The sequence below is a fragment of the Cantharellus anzutake genome (assembly GCF_015039405.1).
Source record: "Cantharellus anzutake strain C23 chromosome Unknown EI90scaffold_7, whole genome shotgun sequence".
Lineage (NCBI taxonomy): Eukaryota > Fungi > Basidiomycota > Agaricomycetes > Cantharellales > Hydnaceae > Cantharellus > Cantharellus anzutake.
Window position 1 is genome coordinate 1,032,329 of NW_024066957.1, and position 20,373 is coordinate 1,052,701.

General features: G+C 50.3%; 8 protein-coding genes across 8 annotated transcripts; 4 read left to right on the top strand and 4 right to left on the bottom strand.

Annotated features, from left to right (window-relative positions):
- Position 1: 1 nt before the first annotated feature.
- Positions 2–911, bottom strand: EI90DRAFT_2441074 (uncharacterized protein). Its single transcript, XM_039053037.1, has 2 exons — positions 342–911; positions 2–283 (listed from the first exon to the last, which is right to left on the bottom strand). Exons 1-2 carry the CDS (start codon positions 764–766, stop codon positions 46–48), a joined length of 663 nt encoding a protein of 220 aa, XP_038920885.1. The 5' UTR covers positions 767–911; the 3' UTR covers positions 2–45.
- Positions 912–3,355: 2,444 nt separating this feature from the next.
- Positions 3,356–6,470, bottom strand: EI90DRAFT_3144233 (uncharacterized protein; the record flags this gene model as incomplete). The annotated part of the gene is made up of 20 exons (XM_039065122.1): positions 3,356–3,451; positions 3,502–3,741; positions 3,790–3,820; positions 3,870–3,948; positions 4,079–4,118; positions 4,169–4,238; positions 4,408–4,439; positions 4,498–4,581; positions 4,641–4,732; positions 4,793–4,797; positions 4,862–5,077; positions 5,177–5,262; positions 5,331–5,391; positions 5,442–5,481; positions 5,568–5,630; positions 5,688–5,722; positions 5,780–5,999; positions 6,030–6,084; positions 6,236–6,318; positions 6,392–6,470. The coding sequence occupies 20 exons, from the start codon at positions 6,468–6,470 to the stop codon at positions 3,356–3,358; spliced, it is 1,707 nt and encodes a 568-aa protein (XP_038920886.1).
- A 197-nt stretch (positions 6,471–6,667) lies between these two features.
- EI90DRAFT_3279464 (ARP2/3 complex) lies at positions 6,668–7,634 on the top strand (the record flags this gene model as incomplete). Its single annotated transcript, XM_039066670.1, has 5 exons — positions 6,668–6,673; positions 6,732–6,834; positions 6,890–6,932; positions 6,974–7,176; positions 7,237–7,634. The coding sequence occupies 5 exons, from the start codon at positions 6,668–6,670 to the stop codon at positions 7,374–7,376; spliced, it is 495 nt and encodes a 164-aa protein (XP_038920887.1). The 3' UTR covers positions 7,377–7,634.
- EI90DRAFT_3040038 (HotDog domain-containing protein) lies at positions 7,351–8,750 on the bottom strand. Its single transcript, XM_039058991.1, has 7 exons — positions 8,613–8,750; positions 8,173–8,542; positions 8,078–8,109; positions 7,995–8,020; positions 7,852–7,938; positions 7,731–7,800; positions 7,351–7,680 (listed from the first exon to the last, which is right to left on the bottom strand). Exons 2-7 carry the CDS (start codon positions 8,474–8,476, stop codon positions 7,579–7,581), a joined length of 621 nt encoding a protein of 206 aa, XP_038920888.1. The 5' UTR covers positions 8,477–8,542; positions 8,613–8,750; the 3' UTR covers positions 7,351–7,578.
- A 17-nt stretch (positions 8,751–8,767) lies between these two features.
- EI90DRAFT_2445327 (uncharacterized protein) lies at positions 8,768–10,482 on the top strand. Its single transcript, XM_039053040.1, has 2 exons — positions 8,768–8,947; positions 9,009–10,482. The coding sequence occupies exon 2, from the start codon at positions 9,061–9,063 to the stop codon at positions 10,024–10,026; it is 966 nt and encodes a 321-aa protein (XP_038920889.1). The 5' UTR covers positions 8,768–8,947; positions 9,009–9,060; the 3' UTR covers positions 10,027–10,482.
- A 1,906-nt stretch (positions 10,483–12,388) lies between these two features.
- EI90DRAFT_3151605 (uncharacterized protein) lies at positions 12,389–13,947 on the top strand (the record flags this gene model as incomplete). The annotated part of the gene is made up of 7 exons (XM_039065735.1): positions 12,389–12,538; positions 12,599–12,729; positions 12,782–12,820; positions 12,881–13,387; positions 13,447–13,625; positions 13,673–13,702; positions 13,768–13,947. Exons 1-7 carry the CDS (start codon positions 12,411–12,413, stop codon positions 13,945–13,947), a joined length of 1,194 nt encoding a protein of 397 aa, XP_038920890.1. The 5' UTR covers positions 12,389–12,410.
- Positions 13,948–16,789: 2,842 nt separating this feature from the next.
- On the bottom strand, positions 16,790–17,523 carry EI90DRAFT_3118078 (uncharacterized protein; the record flags this gene model as incomplete). Its single annotated transcript, XM_039063060.1, has 4 exons — positions 16,790–16,843; positions 16,919–17,152; positions 17,228–17,396; positions 17,456–17,523. 4 exons carry the CDS (start codon positions 17,521–17,523, stop codon positions 16,790–16,792), a joined length of 525 nt encoding a protein of 174 aa, XP_038920891.1.
- Positions 17,524–18,527: 1,004 nt separating this feature from the next.
- On the top strand, positions 18,528–18,782 carry EI90DRAFT_2908700 (uncharacterized protein; the record flags this gene model as incomplete). The annotated part of the gene is made up of 1 exon (XM_039054342.1): positions 18,528–18,782. The coding sequence occupies one exon, from the start codon at positions 18,528–18,530 to the stop codon at positions 18,780–18,782; it is 255 nt and encodes an 84-aa protein (XP_038920892.1).
- Between the last annotated feature and the right edge of the window lie 1,591 nt (positions 18,783–20,373).

Genomic DNA, 20,373 nt, shown 5'->3' on the forward strand with positions numbered 1-20,373 from the left:
TGTATGGAAACAGGTCTAATACCGAAGCACACAAATACAAATTTTTCATTCTACAGAGACAGGATGAGGTGTTGGAACAGCAGCCGGTCTCGGAGGACCACTACCACTCCCAACACCGGGAATCTGGGGACCTGAAGGTGTGAACATCGCATACGAGCCACCACTGGGTAGTGGAGGCAGCAAGGGAAATGGGGAAACGATGGCGGGAGACGAGGGTTTAACTTTACTTGCTGAAGTGGAAACTACAGTACTTGGTGCTGGAGAAGCGGCATTTGACGGGAGCCTATTAAGAACTGGTGAGGTTGAGCCTGTCTTCCGCAACGCAACAAGAGATGGCGAACTTGGTACAACGTTCGAAGCGGGGGGCAGGGGGGTGCGTCTTGAGGTGGAACTCGGAGGCTGTAGCCCTGGATAGTGCCTGAATTACGCCTGTGCGAAGGGGATGGAGGTCGTGCAGGTTGAGAGGGAGGCCGAGAAGGTGGTGGATTTGGTTGATAGAATTGCAATGAATAACTGTCATCCCGTCGATGAGGATGAATATCTCGCCTATTGTTAGTCCAGGCTCCAGTATCAGCAAGCTCTGGGGGAAGACTGGAAGTGTGATACCGGTCTGGTGAATAGTCAGACAAAGCTCGAGTCGGAGCAACGGATGACCGATCTCGAAGGTCTGGAGGAACGGAATCATAGGAGTGATCTGCGTGCACCCTATGAGGATGTCGCTGGTTACGTCGAGATGACTCCGGCACTGGTGGGTATGCCCAATCATGCATATGCTCCATCGGCTCCGGACCTAAACGAGGGACCTTCCTTTTGTGCCCATCGTCCCAACTTTTGTTTGTAGTAGATCCCGCCATTTGTACGGCGCGATTTGGCGATGGTGATCGCTTTCTTGGAACAATGGATCCCGAGTAGTGATGTGAAGCATTGGAGGGGGGTTGAGGATATTGGGTATTGTAGTTGCGCGTGTGTGGAGACGGGGAGTATGCGGCCGATGGATGCTGTTGTGCGCTTGCTACATGATTGCTCACGGTGGAGGCGTACGCTCTCGAACTGGAGCTAGGATTGCTGGAGTTGGCATCTGGACGTGTTGGAGGTGGAGATCGTATATGAGCGTGATTGGCTGCACTGGAGAAATTTGCGATGGAGTAATATCCTCCATTGTATAGATCGGAGTCGTAAACGTACTCTGGCATTGGCTCCTGTGGCATCGGGTATGAGGCATAATTTGAAATCTCGCTAGGTTTTCGTGATGGTGGTGGCTTAACGCTCAGTAACTTATCGAGATCTTGAGAAATTTCCTGGTCGGTGAGGGTAGGAAGAGCAGGGAGAGCAGTGTTCAATACTATGTCGGAATTGTTGATAGGACGATGGTAGTTTTTGATTATCTGACGAATAGATTGGGCGGGTGGGATATAAGTATTGGCTGGGATAGATGGTGTACGAACTGATTATAGACTCATTTGTTAGTTAACATCTCTAAAAATGAAAGACAGGTACATACCGCCTAGGCGACTTTCCAAGCTCCGCTTCTCGCGCTCCAGTCGCCTACGCTTTCCATTCGCTTCCGCAACCATAGTATCACGAAGCCCATTTTTCTGGACACGCCACCAACTCCAAACAGACTCCTCCTCGTCTTTTCGGCGTTTACGGATGAACTCTTCCTCGTACTGACGTCGTTGAGAAGCAAGCGCCAAGCGCCTCTCCTTCCGCTCCGAGAGTACGGTCAGAAAATGAAGCAGCTCGGGATGCGCCTCGTTGAGAATCATAGCCTCTTCCCGGGCCGCTTCTTCCATTTTGTCCAGATATATACGCTCTCGAAGAATAGCAAATTTGACTTCGATTTCAGCGAGCATAGCCAAAGCCTCTGCACGTTGGGGAGGTTGAAGGTCACCCTCTGCATCTACTTCCAGGGCCTCATCAGCGTCTTCTACATCTTCATCCTCGTCTACCCTCAGCTCCGGGTCTTGTTCACCCTCAACCTCAACTTCGGCATCTTCAGCATCCTCGACGGGCTCATCCTTCAGCTGATCATCAGGAGTTTCCCCCTGATTTTCCACGCCCGGAGGAGCCGAGGTGGCACCGGGAAACAGGTTTGGGGCGAGAATGTCAGTTTCGTCCTGTGCCAATTTACGCGCTGCGTCCAAGGCGTCGTTGATGGTAGGCTCCTCGACCTCTTCACCATTCTTCCGTGCAGTATCGCGATCCAAGAGAAGTCTGCGGGCAATGGCAATGTGACGGGGTAGGAATGCAAAGTCCCTAGAGTCGTCTTCGTTTGGATATGGCCGCGTCGGTTCCACCTGAGTCGCCCATTCAATGTCAAGACTGGTGTCCGACGCGATAGAAATGGCGTCATCATCATCATCATCGGAACCATCTTCCAGGGCAGGAGTTCGCGACGCGGAACGACGTATGTCCGTGGCAGGAGGTGGATCGTCCATTGTTTCGTCCTCTTCATCTCTCGCGCTTTTCTCGTCGTCATCATCACCATCCGTTGCAATTGGTTTCGCATCCTCCACGCCGTTGTCATCTTCCTCGTCGTCGACGTCGACATCGTCAACACCGGCGCCCGCAGTGTCGACATCTTCCTTTCCTCATCGTCTGAAACAGAGGTTTTAGCAGGGTGACGAGACAGATGTTGTAGGGAGGTGCGAGCAAGCGGTTCTGTAGAGGACGAGGAGGCACCCGAGTCCGCGCGATCACGGTTGGACAGACGGGGACTCAACGAAGCTCTAGCATCTGTGTTGGTGGTTGGGGGGTGGGTGGAACTAACGCTTCGTCTTGAGCTCGGTTTGGTCTTTTTGTACGCCCAGTCCCACATCGGGGCCGGGACAAGACCTCCGCTGCGCCGTCGGGACGTACCTTGAGGCGAGCGCTTGGGTTCACGTTCCTCTTCCTCATCCTCCTCGTCCTCTTCCTCGTCCTCTCCCTCGTCGTCCTCGACCTCCTCCTCTCCTACCTCTTCCTCCTCGTCTTCGTCGTCCCGTTCGTCTTGTAGCTTGTCTTCCTCGTCTGAGAGGTCGGTCAATTCAGACCCCGAATCCAAGCCAGTTGGCTTGGAAGCAGCAGCTGAAGTAGGTGCGCTGGTAGTGACATTTCTCTTAGGGAGCGGGGATGGTGGTGGGGAAGATAGGGGCTCTGAACTGGCCGTAGACCTCGGCATTGCGTCCAGTTGTCTCGCACCCAGCTTCCACTTGCAGGCGGGGGAATCCGAGCCACCGAGGGCACGTGATGAGAGAGAGTGTCATCATCGTGACAGTTACGTGAATCTTTGTTTTGTCACACTTCGGGAGGTAAAGAAAAACACAGGGTCTGTCGCTCCGCTCGTCTCTAGACCAACACAGCAGAACTATTGTGCCTAGTCTACCTTCCCCTCCCGTGCTGCAATCCTTACCAATTCTTCAACTTTCTCCCGAAGTGCACGAATTTCCCCAATAATGGCGGCCTCTGTGGACTGCAAGACAATGAGTGATAAATCATGGACTCAACGGGCTCTCTCCCTACCTGATGAGTGTTTGGGAAGTATGACAAAAGCTTCTCAAATGGGACTCGGCTGATTTGCAGGTCGCCCTCCTCTCCTTCGACGGCTGGGTCCTGAACGGTCGGATCATCCTCCTCGCCATCATCCCCCACCATGAAAAACTGGCGGAAGTACCGATTGGTTTTAAAATCGAGATGAGTCTCAAAGAGGTGGATAGAGAAAAGGACGGGCCAGAAAGTTATGAGCATGACCGTTCGACTAAGCTGTTTCGAGGTATCAGCACATCACAGATATTATATAGAACCACTTGCCTTGGCGTAGTCCTGCTTGGAAAGCATGGGCCTGTCATGGTGATTGGTAAGTAAGACAGTGGCAAAATCATCTCACTTACTCGAAAGGAACAACGAAAATCCCTTCGATCAGATTGAAAGGAGCAGGGAAAACATAGTCGTCTGGTGCGCGAATCATTTCTGTGAATTGCATGTGAACGGTTGAGTAGCTCACGTCAGAAGAGCATCGACCTACCAACGGTCTTTCCGGCTATACGGATCAGGTAAATTTCTAGCATTATACTTGAATTCGGAATTTATGACTGCCTACCAAAGAAGGCAAGGTATTCTGCCGCGGCGTCTTTTGTAACCTATCCGAACTCTGAATTCTTCATGGGACGTAAAAGAAGGAAGGGCTTACATCATCATACGCAGATGAGAAGAGCGAAATGAGGATGTTGAGAAGAATCACAGTGACGGTCGCTGACCACCTGCACCATTGCAATCCGATTTCATATATGCACTTTATTTACGGCTGCATAACCGCACTCACAAGTAATAAAGAGTTAGGCCAATGGCGTTCCCCGCTTTGTCAAAGTCGGGAGACCTGGGTGAATTGCTGAGTCAGGAGTCTGATGCCTAAACCCGGACCGCTCTTACTGAAGCAAAGCCTGGATCAATGTGTTGAAAACCTGAATATGCACTGCATCAACATGCGTCATGAAAGGGCCTAGAACAAGGAAAGTCTACCAGTGAGCCGTGTTCAGTGTGTCCGTCCGCAGCATCTAACGCATACAAGCTCTGCGCAAACCCGATACCCAAGATGGACAATAACTAAAAATCCATGATGTGTTCGTAAGCCGCATTCGGAGGTCCGCCTCAAAGTGACTGACAGCCAAGAATATCCCTGACTCCTGGAGCATACGTGAAACGCATATCTGCATTGTCCCAACATATTTAAATCCATCGAGTACAGTGATGAGTTCTGCCAGAATTGAGATAATCGGTTATTCTGACCACCATTAGAAATGTTAAACCCACTCACTCATCCTGTGCAATCGCGAGTAAACGTATTATAATAGCGCTACGCCTCAATGGTCACAGAAAGGCTTACCAAATCAAAGGAGCGACACAGGCCAAAATCTGGAAACTCTTCAACTTGTGGGATGCCTGTTGGTCGCTATTGGAATTGGCCAAGCCAGCTACACGCAAAGAAAATGCGGCGACGAGGAGGGCATCCGTAAGAAGTGAGATCATGTTCCAGAAGCCGAGCACCTTCCAGGTGAAGAAGCGAAATATTTTGTATATCTGATTGCAATGTGTTGACATACTTGGAACGACATCGTAAATGAATGCGGGCGCGGTCGCACCTTATAAACGTCTGCCCCGAAATGTCGTCATTCCGATGAAATGTACCAAAATGAGTCACAACTCACCTTCGATAGTGTAAGCAAGAGTCATAAAATAGAGAATCACCTCCCATGGATCGAAACTCTGCAGCGAATTTGCGGAATGCTCGATAGGTTGTTGCACTACGAACAAGTAACCCCATGAGTCGCGCACTCACAGGTAGTGGCACATACCAGCATGAGAGTAAACAAAAGGAAAAAGACCCAGATGAGCATTCTAAACCAACTCTGATACCTAGGTGCGGTCAAACAAGAGCGGAAGCAACGGGGGCGACTTTTATCTACCTGGGAACACCCAGCCTCGAAGGGTCCAAATGCCTATGACCTTCGCTCATGCGAACTTGATCGTACGGCAAGTCTGTTGATGATTCGATTAGAAAGCTTGGGCTAATGGAGTGGATACAGGCTCACAGTAAATTTCGTGATCGGGGTTGTTCCTCTGAACCCAGTCCCCCCTCCACAAGCTATTAACAACTACGGGGTTCTATGAGCCGTTCGGCCGACCATCAATATCTGAAAAGAGGTCCGCACCAAACTGAGATTCGCTAGAAGAGAGAAATATTGTACTGCAGGCGATAACAGTTAGTGCAGCTTAAGAAAAGGCCCATTTAACAAATACTTGCCAATGCTGGTCAATGGCTAATTCCAGGGCCGAAGCAAGCGAACTTTCGTCTCCATCCCATTCCAGATGTTTGTACCGTTTCGACATTATGGCATTAAGCCTATCCGAATCATATGTATGTACGACTCGGCGTGCCAGTATTTCGCATGCAGCGGCGCGTCCCATGTTCTCACCGTAATCAGCCGGATTGTGGTCCGCATCCCAAATGAACAGCCAACGTGCTCGAAGAAGACAATATGGAAGCTATGCACGAGGTTGGAAAGCACAGCGGCGAAGTCGGCGCAGGAAATCTGAAGTCAGAACGGTCTGGTATCGACGGAGGGGGCACATACAGCGTCTCGGAAGTCACCCGCCGCCTCCGAATAAGCTTTGATGACCTCCTGAGTGATGGCCCGTGAGCTGAAAGCAGAAAAATAGGGTTAATCTCATGCGCACGGTTTGAATGGAAAGCGCGAACTGACGTAGGATCGTTAAGAACATCGGACTCGACTTCCAGAGGGAGCAACTTAAGTGTCAAAGCACGAATACGCCTCACGATTTCTGGAAAAAGGGCAGAAAAAACCGGTTAATTATCATAAAAAAAACCTGTGTAGAGGTCCCCGAAAGGGCGTACTGGTGATCGTATCAGCCGATGGGTTGATACTCCTGGAAGACACTAGCGACACTTGGTCCTCGGCCCCACCGTTCGACATCGTAGCAAGTGTTCGGAAAATAGGGATTCCAACCAATGGTAAATTCCGGTCTTGAGCAGGCCTACAAGTCCTTGCGTGTTATCTCGAGCCCCACGTCAACCCCGCGTCAACTGCCAAGCCCTAAAACCGTGGGAATCAACACGTGATATTTCCATTATCCAAATCGAGCTTCCGAATCCGCCATTCCACGATCAGCGATGCCTGTGAGCCAGAACGGCATATGGATTACCGGAAAGTCGAGCTAATTTCCGAGACTAACAGGCGTACCACTCTTCCTTCAATGATGATCCAGATGTAAGAACAGTTGGCAACACGGCGCTGCTGTCGATCAAGACCAAAATTCGTGGACCCGCGCCTCTCGTTGGTACACACAATTTTCTTGACAATCATCCCATCCCTCAATGGTAATGCCCCCACAGCGGACGAAACCCAACCTGACATCATCGATGAAACTCTCGATTTGTTTCGCGCAAACTCTCTCTTCCGCAACTTCGAAATCAAAGGCCGGCCGACCGTCTCCTCATAGTTCTCATCCTCTTCATATCCGACTGCCTTTCCAAGATCGCTGCAGCTAAATCCTTGCCCACGCAACTTGAGGCGTCCAAATTGCTCAATACACTTGCAGTGGATAATTTCCCTCTTCCTGGTGACGCGGGGTTTCCGCTGAATTCGCATTATGCGCCACCGGCGAGCAGGATCGATGGTGGTGAGTTGGCTCATGGCACTTATGCAATGATAAAGATAAATGCTTCCTTCGTCCCCATAGATTATCTTAGATCGTATCTTGTACAGGTTCGCCAGGAACTCGCCTCACGGCTCGTAGAGCGCTTGTATACTGACGGAACGAACAAGCCAAGCAAATGGTGGATGGCATTTACCAAGCGCCGATTTATGCACCGCAATTAGGACCACGACACTACACTTTCTTATCCATTGTTACATGCTTCGAAGGCTTCGTAATTGCAATGGATAATGAACTGTACCGAATGAAAAGAACGTACAGCTCGTTCGTCCATAAGAAATATTGATACATTCCGTTTGAATCCGCGGGATCTCTCTCGCAGACCCGGTAGATGGAAACGCTCATCCCGTATCTAACGTCCATAATCTATAACTTCGACTTAGCGATTGGTGGCGGATTGTCACTCTTAGGGTCAACCATCGTGTGAGTGCAGCTGGCAAGCAAAGTAGACTTCTTGAGGTCCCACATCTATATCAAGGTAAGGTGGTGATGAACCAAAGGAATCATTGATGATATACCTCTCCCCGAGTATGCGCAATAGATCTCCCAACCGATGTAGTGTATGCTACCAGTCTTATTTTTGATCCCCTGCAAGTGGATACCGTGAGATATTTTGGCACCAAGCCTATTGGACCTTACACTGGGATGGGACGGTAAAAACTGATGTTAAGACTCAGGGAGACTCGTGGCGGCCCTTCTAACGAAACGAGTGCACCAGTAGTAACCCTAACATTATGCAGGTCGTCACATTTTTCCCTTCAAAGCATGCGAGTGGTGCTTACGTGTCCATCAAATAGGCGACACAAGCCTGTGACAACCCATTATTGAGTAGGAAAATAACAAGTTGTTTTCCAGTGAGACGTACACCGTGCATTATTCCAAATTTATTGCACATATCTGTACATCAAAAAAAAATAGATAAAACATACAAATTTCAGTTCCAAAACATTAACGACATACCTTTCGATACATCGATGTTAGCGGCAAACTTCATCCTTGAGTGTTTATTCTTGTCATCAGGGACATCAGGTTTATCCTCTTCATCGCCGAATGACATGTCCGTCGACACCAGGTGCTTCCCAACAGCTTCCACACCAAAGTATTTCCCATTTCGAACAAAACTGTCGAAGGTCAGCATCGCACCCTCTAATTGACGCTTGGGAACGTTGGTGTTGATGTTTGATAGATCCGAAGGCGTATCGCCTTGGTTCAAGCCAGGCTTCTGACCCGGGGTACGGTGGATGTCAAACTTGTTGGGTGCCATAGACTCAGGTAGCGACGACGGGCAGGAAGAAGTAGGTGGGAAACGAATAGGGTTGGTGATGGGCAGCTATTAAAAGTGTGATTTAGCCGCTGACCGGTCAAAACAAGGTCCGATGAACTGAAGGGATAAAACTAACTCAGTTTTCCCGTCATTTCCGAATTGAAACACAGCCAATGATTGGCATGATCCTCGGGTCAAGTATCAGGTTTAGTTATTGGGCGTAAGGAATATCATCTGCAGGCGAAGGAAACATAGCTTGTTCGACGCTTGCTTGTTGCCTTTTTTGCTACCTAGTCAGACCTGCGTCATGAATGTTGAGTCAGCGAGCGCCGGGGATACACGTGATTGTCCATTCCACACCCTCTCACAAAGGTGAAGTCTTCGGTAGTTGCGCCAACTTTCTCCTCTGTGGTTTGATTGCTCATAGGGTTGGGTTTCTTAGGAGGCGTTATAGAATCGTGCCGTTAGCTGGTTGGTATTTTGTTCCCACATCCCCGGATTGAGAACAATTCCTCGAGTCTGAACCACATAGTCTGACTAGGCAGGTGACCAGCCTCTCTAGAGGTCATAGAGAAACTGTCAGCATGTCTTCCACGGCCCAGGAGACTTTCCAGAACGGACCCCGATCACAGTTTCTCGATCCTTCCATCAACACCCTTAATCCCCAATCATCCGTGTCTGGTCTACAGCCTCTGCCCTCGTTTTCACCGAAGCAGAGGAGGTACACTGTAGATCGACAAACGGCGACCACTTCATCCCCGAGAGCCGATTTAACATCTATTAAGCCGCTGTTAGCAATCCCGGAATCTCCAAAGGCAACAACATCCGGAGATCCAGTGCCGGCGTCTTTCTTGACATCTTTTGTCCATTCCTCTGCACCTCTACTCCCACCTTCCAACAGTTTCCCCCATTCTCTATACACACTCCCCAAAAGTGTAGAAGTTCAATGTAAGGCTCGCACGCGCGTACCAACTCCTCATGGACCTGTCTTCCTCCACATTTATCACAACAACTTGGACTCGAAAGAACATCTCGCAATAGTCATAGATCCGGAACAATTAGATTCAGATCTCCCATCCCAATACTCGATCCGGAGTAAAAGCCTAGATGCCGTGTGGAATGAGCGCGAAACAGACATGGACAGGCTTGTACGTGGGGCTTACATCGGCCGACTTTCATCCACCCGAAAGGTGCCCTCTGCTCCCTTCGAGCCTATCCTAAATTCTACGTCCTCATCCTCCATCCCTCCAATCGTTCGAATCCACTCAGAGTGCTATACTGGCGAAACGATTGGAAGCATGCGCTGTGACTGTGGGGAGCAACTAGATGAAGCTATTCGATGTATATCTAAGCCTCAACTCGTCCCTTCTCTTCTTCTCCTTCGGAACCAATCGTACATCATGCCCGAGGTGCGGTCATTTACATGCGACAAGAAGGTCGAGGAATCGGGCTGTTGGAGAAGATACGAGCGTACAATCTCCAGGATATGGGATATGACACTGTGCAAGCCAACTTACTGCTTGGACATGGTGCTGACGAACGGGGTATGAAATTGCCGCTGCCATTATGCGCGATCTTGGATTAGGCACAGATGAGAGGGGCGTTCGAATTCTCACAAACAATCCGGATAAGATGGAAGCCCTACGCAGGAAAGTATTGTCATCAAGGACCGGCTACCTATGATTCCGCGCACATGGACCGATCATACGGGACTAGGGCTTGGCGCGGGGCCGAAAGCGAGACGGGGATCAATGAATAGCGCAAGCGGTGGCGGTCCACGGAGGGCGCTGGGTGCTACCATGATTGGGGGAGGAGCTGCGACGGGAATCGATTTGGAGAGATACTTGAGGACTAAAGTGGAGAAGATGGGGCATTTGCTAGAGTTACCAACGCACGCAAACCCAGGTCCTCCAGATGTGGAGTTGGTGGTGCCGGATCCGGGCGGGATGCAGCAGAATTCTTCGGTGCTCGTAGAATGGCTGACGCCTGCTACTGGGCCGATCCCGTTGCTGCCTGGTCCAGGCTCGTAATCACTGCTCCGTATCCACGACATATATTGAGTGCAGATTTACACAAACATCTTAATTAAGCTTTGCATCATATAGGACTACAAACGGATCACAGAACAAAGCTTGTATACCAGCCCACTAATTTCAATCTACTCACTCTCGTACAGACTGCGAGTCACATCAGGCTGAAGCTAGCGTACCGTGATGAATGCTTCAAGAATAACCACCAATTTGCGAAACCCTCATCCTTCTGGGTCAGGCAATGGCGTTTAGATTCTCAGCAGAACGGTGACAAGGGCTCGACGCATCCTTCACAAAAGTCGACTTCGTCGAGGCTGTAAGGCTGGCCAGGGATGGCTAGAACACGGGACACATCATAACGCAGGGAGCATTCGCTTGTTTTTTGGCCCCTCTCATTTCAAGTAGACACCATCGATGTCACCGTGTTTGCGTCAAAGCACCTTGTACCTATGGCACGTAGCGCTGCGCCAATGAAACTCGTCAATGAGAAAATATAAAGGAAATGGAGACGGGTAGACCCCCACCTCACAGATATCTGAGGAGAGAGATAGTCTAAAAAAATCTTTTACTCTATACGCAGTGGCGAGCCCGTCGCATAAAGGAGAAGAACATGAAAGACAAAAATAGACTAAAGCTTCACCGCTCCTTATTGTGCAAAGCGTCCGTCGCCACTCAGTTGACGGGAATGCTTTTGATATTCTAACGCACGTCATATGCGAAAGTTCCCCCAATACTCTGCCCAACCCTACCGAAGGAACCGACCCGCGTTCCATCAATGAGGGCGCGTGAGGGGCTATAAAAGAGAGCACGAACAAAATAAAGAGCCACAGCATGTCGCATTCCAGTCCCACGGAGTACTTATGCTGCTCGTGAAGGCAGGAAAACGGCCTTGTTGTGGGACATCTGAAAGTACTTGATTATTAATCCCTCTCTTGACCTCACCCTCAATCAATCCGCGAGCGGGATTGGTTGGATACCGCGCACATTCTCAATACAAATAACTCTCTCCGCCGCGCGTTCTTTCTCAGGCCGTTCATCCCACTCATTCCGGATGTTCCGGGGTTTCATGTAATGCAACGTGGCAGAGCGAGCCGGGTGGTTTGGAGGAGAAAGGCTCGCGATGGCCCCATAGACAAGTGCAACAACAAGTTCGAATGCAGCTTGGATGATAAGGTCTGCCGCCGTGACCCGAGACGTGTCCCGAACGTCAATTGAACATGTCCGCGTGTCAAGAGGGACTGTATCGCATTGGACGTGTCTGGTTCGGCTTAATTAATGGTAGCTGATCTGTGGCCTATAAAGCGATAAGTAGTGTGACATTGGATGTGGTTGAGTGTGAAAGACGGACAATTATGTAAGGGTTTGAAATCTTGTGGTGCGTCGGCATTCCTCAAGGATTCCCACAGAGATGACGCTAATTGTGCGGCGTCCGGGCCATTCTGTCCGTAAATTTGAATAACAATGAGCAGTAAGACCGAAAGGTGGACCAGCCACGTTGAAGTATACTGTCACTGCGCCGAAGCTACACGGTTGCGGGCCAGTATCATGATTAGCACCCTGAAGACTTGGGAAGAATAGTGCGCAGCTTTGAGGTGACTGGGAACTTCCCGAAACGGCGCATGGAATTACCCGGGTGGCGATTTCGAGTATTGGCCACCCATTTGACCACTTCGCACAGGATTACAATTGGTTATACCGACTCAGAGAGTTCGAGATGAAGGTCTGAACTCGAAATCGGACATAAACCCATTTAGCCTTCGGTGGCATATCCTGGCTTGGTTCCTATCTCCGCCATGAAAACTCCGGCCACTTTCGCCTGCTCTGTGCCACCAGTGTCAGCGTCAAATCACCATCACATCTATGAGCTGGTTGACTGAAGCGCCTCCCGAGGATGTTGTGTATAAATGCTTCCTTTGTTGACCTCTGGTATGCCCCCATCGGACACCCTGAGGTCCCCCAGCTCAACAAATACCCAAGGGAGAAAACATGGGCAAGATCTTCCAGTGTGGATACCCTGGATGTCAGTCAGCTGGTAAGCTCTTCACTAAGACCGACCTGAGGAGGCATCAGCAGACGCATTTGCCCAATTCAGCAAAGTAAGTCCTATCAGCACGAAATCTCAGGACAATGGCTTATTTCATGCCGAAGACCCTATAAATGTAGTCAATGCGGCAGATATTTCGTGCAAAAATGCGGTTTGGAGCGTCATTGCAAAGAGATACAGTAAGGAAACTTTCGCCTCCAGTATCACATCAATTGTCTAACCTGATAAAAGCCAAAGATTACAGTTCGAATGCAAGTATTGTGGGGCAAGGTTCCACGATATGACGATCGGAGGAGTCATATTAGGAGGGACATGAGTCGAGTCGCCCAGCTAATGATGGCAACGACCGAGACGCAGATCCCAGCAGCGCCTCCTCATCCACGTCACTGCCGTCTTTCCCTCCCCCAATCGACAACCTTGCATCACCCGCATCATCCTTCTTCGTAGAATATGGCGCTCCGTTTCGTTCCGAAGGGACGTCACCTCTGCTCTCAATTTCCCCCGGGCCTGTTCCGTCGTTCGGCGCTACAATCCATAGCGCTCCTTCGTTCACCGTGGAATCTTCGGTATGGTTGGATGGCACAGGCCCCGGGCTCCCGGCTCCCCCGCGATCAAACGCTCTCTTCCCCTCTCCCATAATGATGCCCACCGCTCCCATTCCGCACTTACCAACTGGCTTTAATCCCTGGCATACATCGTTGCACAACTGGCCTTCTTCTGTGGATGCTGGTTTGGCACAGGGACAAGAATTCCGTTCTGGCATGCCTCAACTGAGCTGGGAGGGGGACTTAGCCCAAACCGCTAGAGTCTCTGACCCTACACTGCTATCCACTGCTGGTCCATCCACCCAATCAGAGGAGTTGTTTCATCGTCTCCACACGCCAATTCCTTCGCAGGACCGTTCTCGGCAGCTGATCAATCAGCACCAGCGACCCGGAGGCTCGAGCCTGGTGCCTCCGAACCCAGGATGGAATGGGCGGAGCAAAACCCGCTCCACCACCCCCAGGCGCCGTTCCCCTCTGCCGGACTGGCCGAGTGGAGGCACGACTTTGATGTGCCCGAGCTGGACCAAAGGGTAGAACGGCCGGGGGAAGAGCGAGCGAGGACTTTGAACATTCCCAGGTTCCATCATCGTCCGCCGGTGCCACCCTGGTGGCTGCATGGCCATCGTCGATTACTGGGAGACCCATTGATCACTCCGACCTTGGGGGGAACAGCCGGAGGAAGGCCAAACCGGGGACTTGCCCCAGGCGTCGTCGTCCCCCGCTGACCCCAACCCCGTACCCGAATGGCCAACGCCAAACGCCGAGACCCTCGAGTTTGATGATTGGGAGTACTGGGGGGAATGGCTAGAGCAAGACCCAGCTTACCTTAACTTCGATGACCTATTTAACTAGATTGCTTTGTTGGACACATTTCCTCCTTTCAATCTGTATCAAATATTGATCTGATCCATCGTTCCCTGATGAATTATGTTAGCCATTTGTTGTCTTGTTGCTCGCATCTTGTATTATATAACTCGCTTATCTCACAATTGATCATCATAATATCTTTTTCCGGTTACACCGCGTGGCAGGGTTATTGTTGTTATGAGTCTGTGGCCAAAGCCATGCTCGTTTCTGATCCTTTCCGACCGTGGGAAGAGGGCCCCAGGAGTCCGGCCACCCGCAGCGCATATGGCACATGCACGGCCGGGTTGAACTAGGAAGAGCCCGAGGCCCTTCCGTCCGATGAAGACTTTCGCACACCCGGCGCGACCACAACACGTGGGGCATGAGCATGATCCGGAGACCTCAAGTGGCGGGCAAATGTAGCATAGTGGCCACAACCCGATCCCAAGAGAGGATGCCGATCTCCGGTTTCTCTCGTCTACCTCTGTTTCTGTTCTGCATACGTACAAGCTTAGGTGTGAGGGACTCACCAGAGCTTTAAAAGTAACAACGAAACGAGGAAAATAACGCACTCGATCGTTTTCCGCAGGCGCAGAGTAGATCGCGTCTAGGTATGGTATGGGAGGGGGATTTAATCAGAAGATTCGATCGACACCGTCCCATGCCAACGGATGAATGGGTGCTCGGCGCTTCATAGAGGACCGAGGAGCATAGAGGAGGAAGCCATAGGTGAGGGCAATAACGGTGTCGCTTGCCGTCTATAAATAAATTTGTATATCGGGCTATACTGCGCCAAACTGAAATAGGGAGCTAGAGTCAGGAACGTCTGAGAGTGAATATGGAGAAATAAGATACGTACGTCTCGTACTTTACCTTTTATCTGATATCCAGCTTGGGTTGTGTCCCTCTTCACAGATAAGTATTAGCGTCTTTGTCTTTTTCGGACCTTTAATGATCATACCACAAAACAGGAAAGGATTGAATGATCCTTCACGACTACTGCACGGATCCTCGGAGCACGAAGGGTAGTGAAATGGCAAGGCTGTCACGCGTCGCAACATCTGCTAAGCTTGAGCACGGTGATTGAATTATGAAGATCGAAATCAGCGCCTGAGGCGGCAATTCCCGCTCCTTTGTTGTGTTGGAACCCTCGGACTGCGAAGTACAGAGCGACATATGAACATGAAGCCAAAATGATGAAGGGATCAAGGAAGGAATCGACTGGCCGTGAGAAGCCAGATATTTGTGCTTGAAGATGTTGAAACTACGCTGGGCTTTGTTTGCTGGAGTGCCTAGGGCATACTCGACCCTGTGTCGTACCAGCTAATGTTTCTGTCCTTGCATAATCCATATGGGAGCCCAAAGAGAGGAAGAGCTTTGACTTCCAAATGAGGTAGCCTTCACAATATTGCACTACCTAACTCCCTTAGGTATTCTCATATCTATCATGTAAACGCGAAGTTGTGCCCTGGATGCTCTCAACCCTCCGATACCTGTGCTGACCGCCTTCTACACCAGCGCCATGTCCAGCAAGACATTCTCCCCTCAACGTCCCAAGACAAATTCCCTCATCCCCGACTCCCAACCTTCGGCTTCTTCACTCTGGATTCTCTCTGGTTCCGAGGACAGTCGCGATGTCCACCACGATCGGCATCATGACGGAAGGCTAGTCGTGCCCTATCTGGAGCCTCTGGCGCCCACTCGGGCAACACCACCTGGCGAATCTGATCTGCAGAAATCATCAGCTCATCCGGGAATCGTAGGAACAAGGTCAAGCTTTGATCGCACAGCGATTCCTCGTGCCAATTCAAATTCGAAAGTCAAACATTTAATTACTGAGCTGACTCGCTAGATCAGGAGCAAGTATATGATACAAGATTCCAGCGATTCCTCATGCCGATTCAAATCCGAAAGCTGCCCATGATATCTAATCTACCGAGCTGATTGGGAGTGTAAGATGCGGGATTCTTGTCAACTAGCTACTTGGCAAAATATCACTTGTCAGAAACTCTCAGGACTGGCTGCATGGTTTCTCATATATGTCAGAGAAGTCTACTATTAATTCATCACAGTATTTGTTTGTCGGGTCAATCTTACCATTAAAGTGTTGATGGTTTTTCTCGCATTTTGTGTAGTACGTTTTCTTATATAATTCCCCAAACTCTCTTCTTGACTGGCTGTCTCTTCCATTTCCTTGCTATGCAGACCAACTTCAGTCACATCTTTACTGCATTGTTGCAAAGTTAGCCGCTATCGCTTGCCTAGCTTTCGAAAATTTCAGAGGGAACTTTCGGCCCTCTCATTCCAAGTAGGCACCATCAATGTCACCGCGTTTGCGTCAATCAAAGCGCCTCTGACTATTTCATTGTCGAGTGTTGCATGTACTCGGGACCCAAGCCAAGCCAAGCCAAGGCACCACGTCCAAGGTTGATACCGCACCTATCAAAAAATGAAAATACGGATGAGTCCCTGATGCATTCCTCGCCCATCCGGCACAGGCGGCACCTTTTTTCGCCTCGGTCGAACTCCTGAGACAGTGTGATCAATCCTAAGAACGGCGCAGTGGCGCTCACATATGCGCCGAACCAGAGCTGGGGCACGGGTAAAATGTGAAAGAAAAGCGCAAAACCCTATCCTACAACTCGCGGCGGTTGAAAGGGGGTGGTGACTGCGACAGATATGGACGCAAACATTAACCCTTGGCGATCTCAAGGAATCCAAACCAGCAAACACGTGAATTAACCCAAATCACTTAAGCTAGGAGGCGAGCTTCGGAGTGTCAAAACGGAAACATTGTAATAGAGTCAACACATCGAATGATGACAGGTCCCAAGCCTAGAAAACATCTTCATGGCTGTAAAGCAGCCTTCTGGTCATATGTGAACGGTCGTTTGACCGCCTCCTTCAAAAAGGAAGTTAGATAGACAAGTACCAGCTCTGATCGTCGATGGGACTCACGCAAGCGACCGCGGCCTACCGAAACCTCCGAACCCTGTGCCACCGGCTGAGCCTGACCCGAAGCCACCACCTCCATGCCCCCCTCCGAAACCTCCGAACCCTGTGCCGCCGCCTGAGCCCGATCCGAAGCCACCACCTCCATGCCCCCCTCCGAAGCCTCCGAACCCTGTGCCACCGCCTGAGCCCAATCCGAAGCCACCACCACCTCCGAAACCACCGGCCCCGCCGCTACCGAGGGAACCGGCCCGCGTTTCTAGTTCACCATCAATGAGGGTGCGTGAGAGGCTATAAGAAGAGTGTAAGAACGAGATGAAACAGCCACAAGTACATCGACTCGCATTCCAGTCCCAGGGAGTATGTTGGTCGAGACGGGTTGGGGGCCTGGGCCAAAGTCGGATGGGCCGTTAATAGGAATAAACCCGCGGGGGGCGGGGTCCCAAGCGTGCTCATCGCGACTAGATAGCCCCGCATTGCGAGTCTCGATGTCACGTAGGAGACTAATAGATATACTAGTGAGATTCCGTGGAGAGGTAGATCATTATTCACAGGAATTTACGTTGTAGGGGCTGCCAAAGCCTGGGATAGGAATAGAGCAGCAACGACGACTCTCATGAAAGTGTGCATGTTTGAATCGAATCGAGAAGCGAATGCTGCAACAAAGAGCGAATGCGGGTGCGAGTAGAAAGAAAGCTAGAAAAGGTCTTTAGCCCCAAAAGCCCTTGATGCGTATGGCAGTAGCTGAAGCCGAACTTACTACGACCAGCGCACGAATGAAAGGAAAGAGGAACTGGAAGTTTCACAGAAACCTGTCAGCAAAGGAACACAAGAAATCAGTGTTTATAAGCTTCCTGCTAAGTCTCCCATCGCCCTGTCTAGCTGATGAACCCGCAGATCATCCGATTAGTCAATAGCAACCGGCAGCCCAAACCTGAGGGAAGGCAGTGAGATGATGATGTCGACAGTACGTGGTGATCGTGAGATGAGGCATGCCTGGAACGTAATTCTGATATTAACATCATCACATTAGGCGTCCGTTGCCCACCGAGTGTAGTGCGGTGTTGGTATTGAGAGGCAACTAGCCCGTTCAACATTCAGATAATTAGACAAATCTCAATTGAGCAATGCCCTACAGGCTAGAGTCGTGGTAGGTATACAGCGTAGAGCAGCGAGTCATTTGAAACTGAGGATGACAATCCAGATTGTTTGTTGCTAAGCATGTCGAGTGATAGGGCTACGCGAGATCACCCTGGGGGACTTTCTGAATAACGATTGATGATTGATTGTTGAAAAATCAGGGAGTTACGCAGTGCATTCTCTTGAATCAGTGATTAGTAACACGAACTAGGTCTGACGTATGAAGTAGGCTGCCGAGAACACTCCCTGCAATTGCGGTCGTGTCTCACGCACTCTTTTGCATGAGCGCACCGACCTTTCTGATGAGAAAGCGATTTGACTTCCCTAGGTCCTTGCCTGCGCCCACACGCTTATTGTCGCTCATCAACCTCAATCAGGCGTCCGACTTGAGCATTTCACCACTGAACCAGTGTGTTGCACTTCCGTTCTCTGACCGGGATTTTCCGAAGTTGTTGCTTTCCTGAACCAGTGTCACCCATGTAAACCCTTCAAGAATGCCTCGTCTCCTCCCTGAACCTTTGCAAGCGCTTCCGGAATTTTCTTCCCTCTGCATCTCAGGCCCCTACCCAGCATCATCCCCTATTCACTTGTGTATATCTCAGGCCCGCCATGGTGGTCGTGTGCTCCTAGTAACGAAGTCTAAGGAATCCTTTCTTCGACAACTGGGCGCGTTCAATGATGCTTGGCTGAACGCGAATATCGGATTAGGTCGATATGTCGAGAAAGTTTCAAACATTGACATCATGTAAGCGTCTTCGCTACGGCCTCTGGTTCTTATGGGGAAATGAGAGCAACATCCTTGAGCAGCTACTGCCCTACGGTTGCCCAATGGCTTTCATTCTTTACATTGCTCCATATCTCAACTGATACGGGTCTGGATCTCTCATCTGGAGCACTGCGTTCAATCCCCTCGATGATAGTGCTCCACGAGCCTTCCTCGCTCTTACTCCCCGCTGGAGCTCCCACGCGAAGGTCAGTTAAGCAGCAGTCATATTAGCTGCCTACACAACCTTTTCCACTGCTAGGCCAACGTTCTCTACGTATCTCCTGATGGTGACCCGTGCCTTGTCGGCGTCAACGGCTCTCTCCAGCCCTTCCCAGTAAGTGCCTCCCCTTCCTGCCAAGACAGGCTCGAAGACAGAAATTCGTCCACGTTGAGGATGATCAAGGTAGCATTGTTTGACTGCAACTTGGAGAGTCTGAGACTCCCTGTTGTCAAGCCCCACCCATCCGTTTTCGGATCCGACGACGCTGATGATGACGTTCGAAAGCAAGAGCCCGTTCTGTTTGGGGTGTTGAAGTACTTCCAGTGGCATGGCGAATGCGGAATCGACGGTTAGAGTCTGCCTATCAGCCTCGTCGGATCTCTAATGACAGTTTGGAAGTTTCTGGGGATGAATCGAATGCTCATCCCACCAAGCATCGCTTATCATTGACGAAAGCTGGAAGCTCATTGTCCCCTTCCAAACCAATTATTATCAAGTGGACTGAGGAACTTGTGAATAGGGATGAGCCTTGGCTCGACAAGCCTGAAATCCAATTGTCTTGTCTATAAGAGGACCCAATTCATTCATTTACCCCACAACGCCACAAAATGGTAACTTCATCCGGCGGCAAGGATGTGGGAAGGTTCAAGGTATGAATTTGGGCTCGTGGGCTCGTGAGCTTGTGGTCTGGAAACGGGAAAGTATGGAGTGCGCGGTCGATAGTACTGCGTGCGCCGACCAATTTGGTGCATCCTGAGGTCGGATCATCTACCCGGCAAAATACAATTGTATGGTCGTTAGAAATATCAAAATATTGATCTATGAACCACCAAGCGCCGTCGAGTGTCTTGGACCCAGTTCCGGCACCGCCGCTCACTCCGACGACCGTCCTTGCCTCCCTTGGTGAGCATTGGCCAATGACATTCACTTTTGAGGCCATTCTTGTTCCGCGATCCCGTGTCATTGCCCTTGTTGCAGTAGTCTTATCGAAGGGAGACCATTACGGGCATTGACTGCATGCTTTTTCACGTCCTTCTGTCATAGTCCTCGCTCTCGCTCTTGCACTTGCTCTCCTTCGGCTCTCCTTTTCCCCAAATTTTCGGATTTGTTGTGTGGAAATGGCTGTATAATGATCCTTCGTTTGATGTTTCAGATCCCGTGTCATCAGAGCAAATCAATGGATTAAAGTCGTGAAGTATGTACTTTTTGGTGGATAGGAACTGGCGTCCCCTCTGTACTACCTTCTCCGGAACCCTAACTCGTTCTGCCTTTCATTCATCCATTCCTGTATATCTCGAATCCGACTTGGCTCCAACGTCTTAATCCCTGTCTCGATTATTCTTGGTGGGCATCG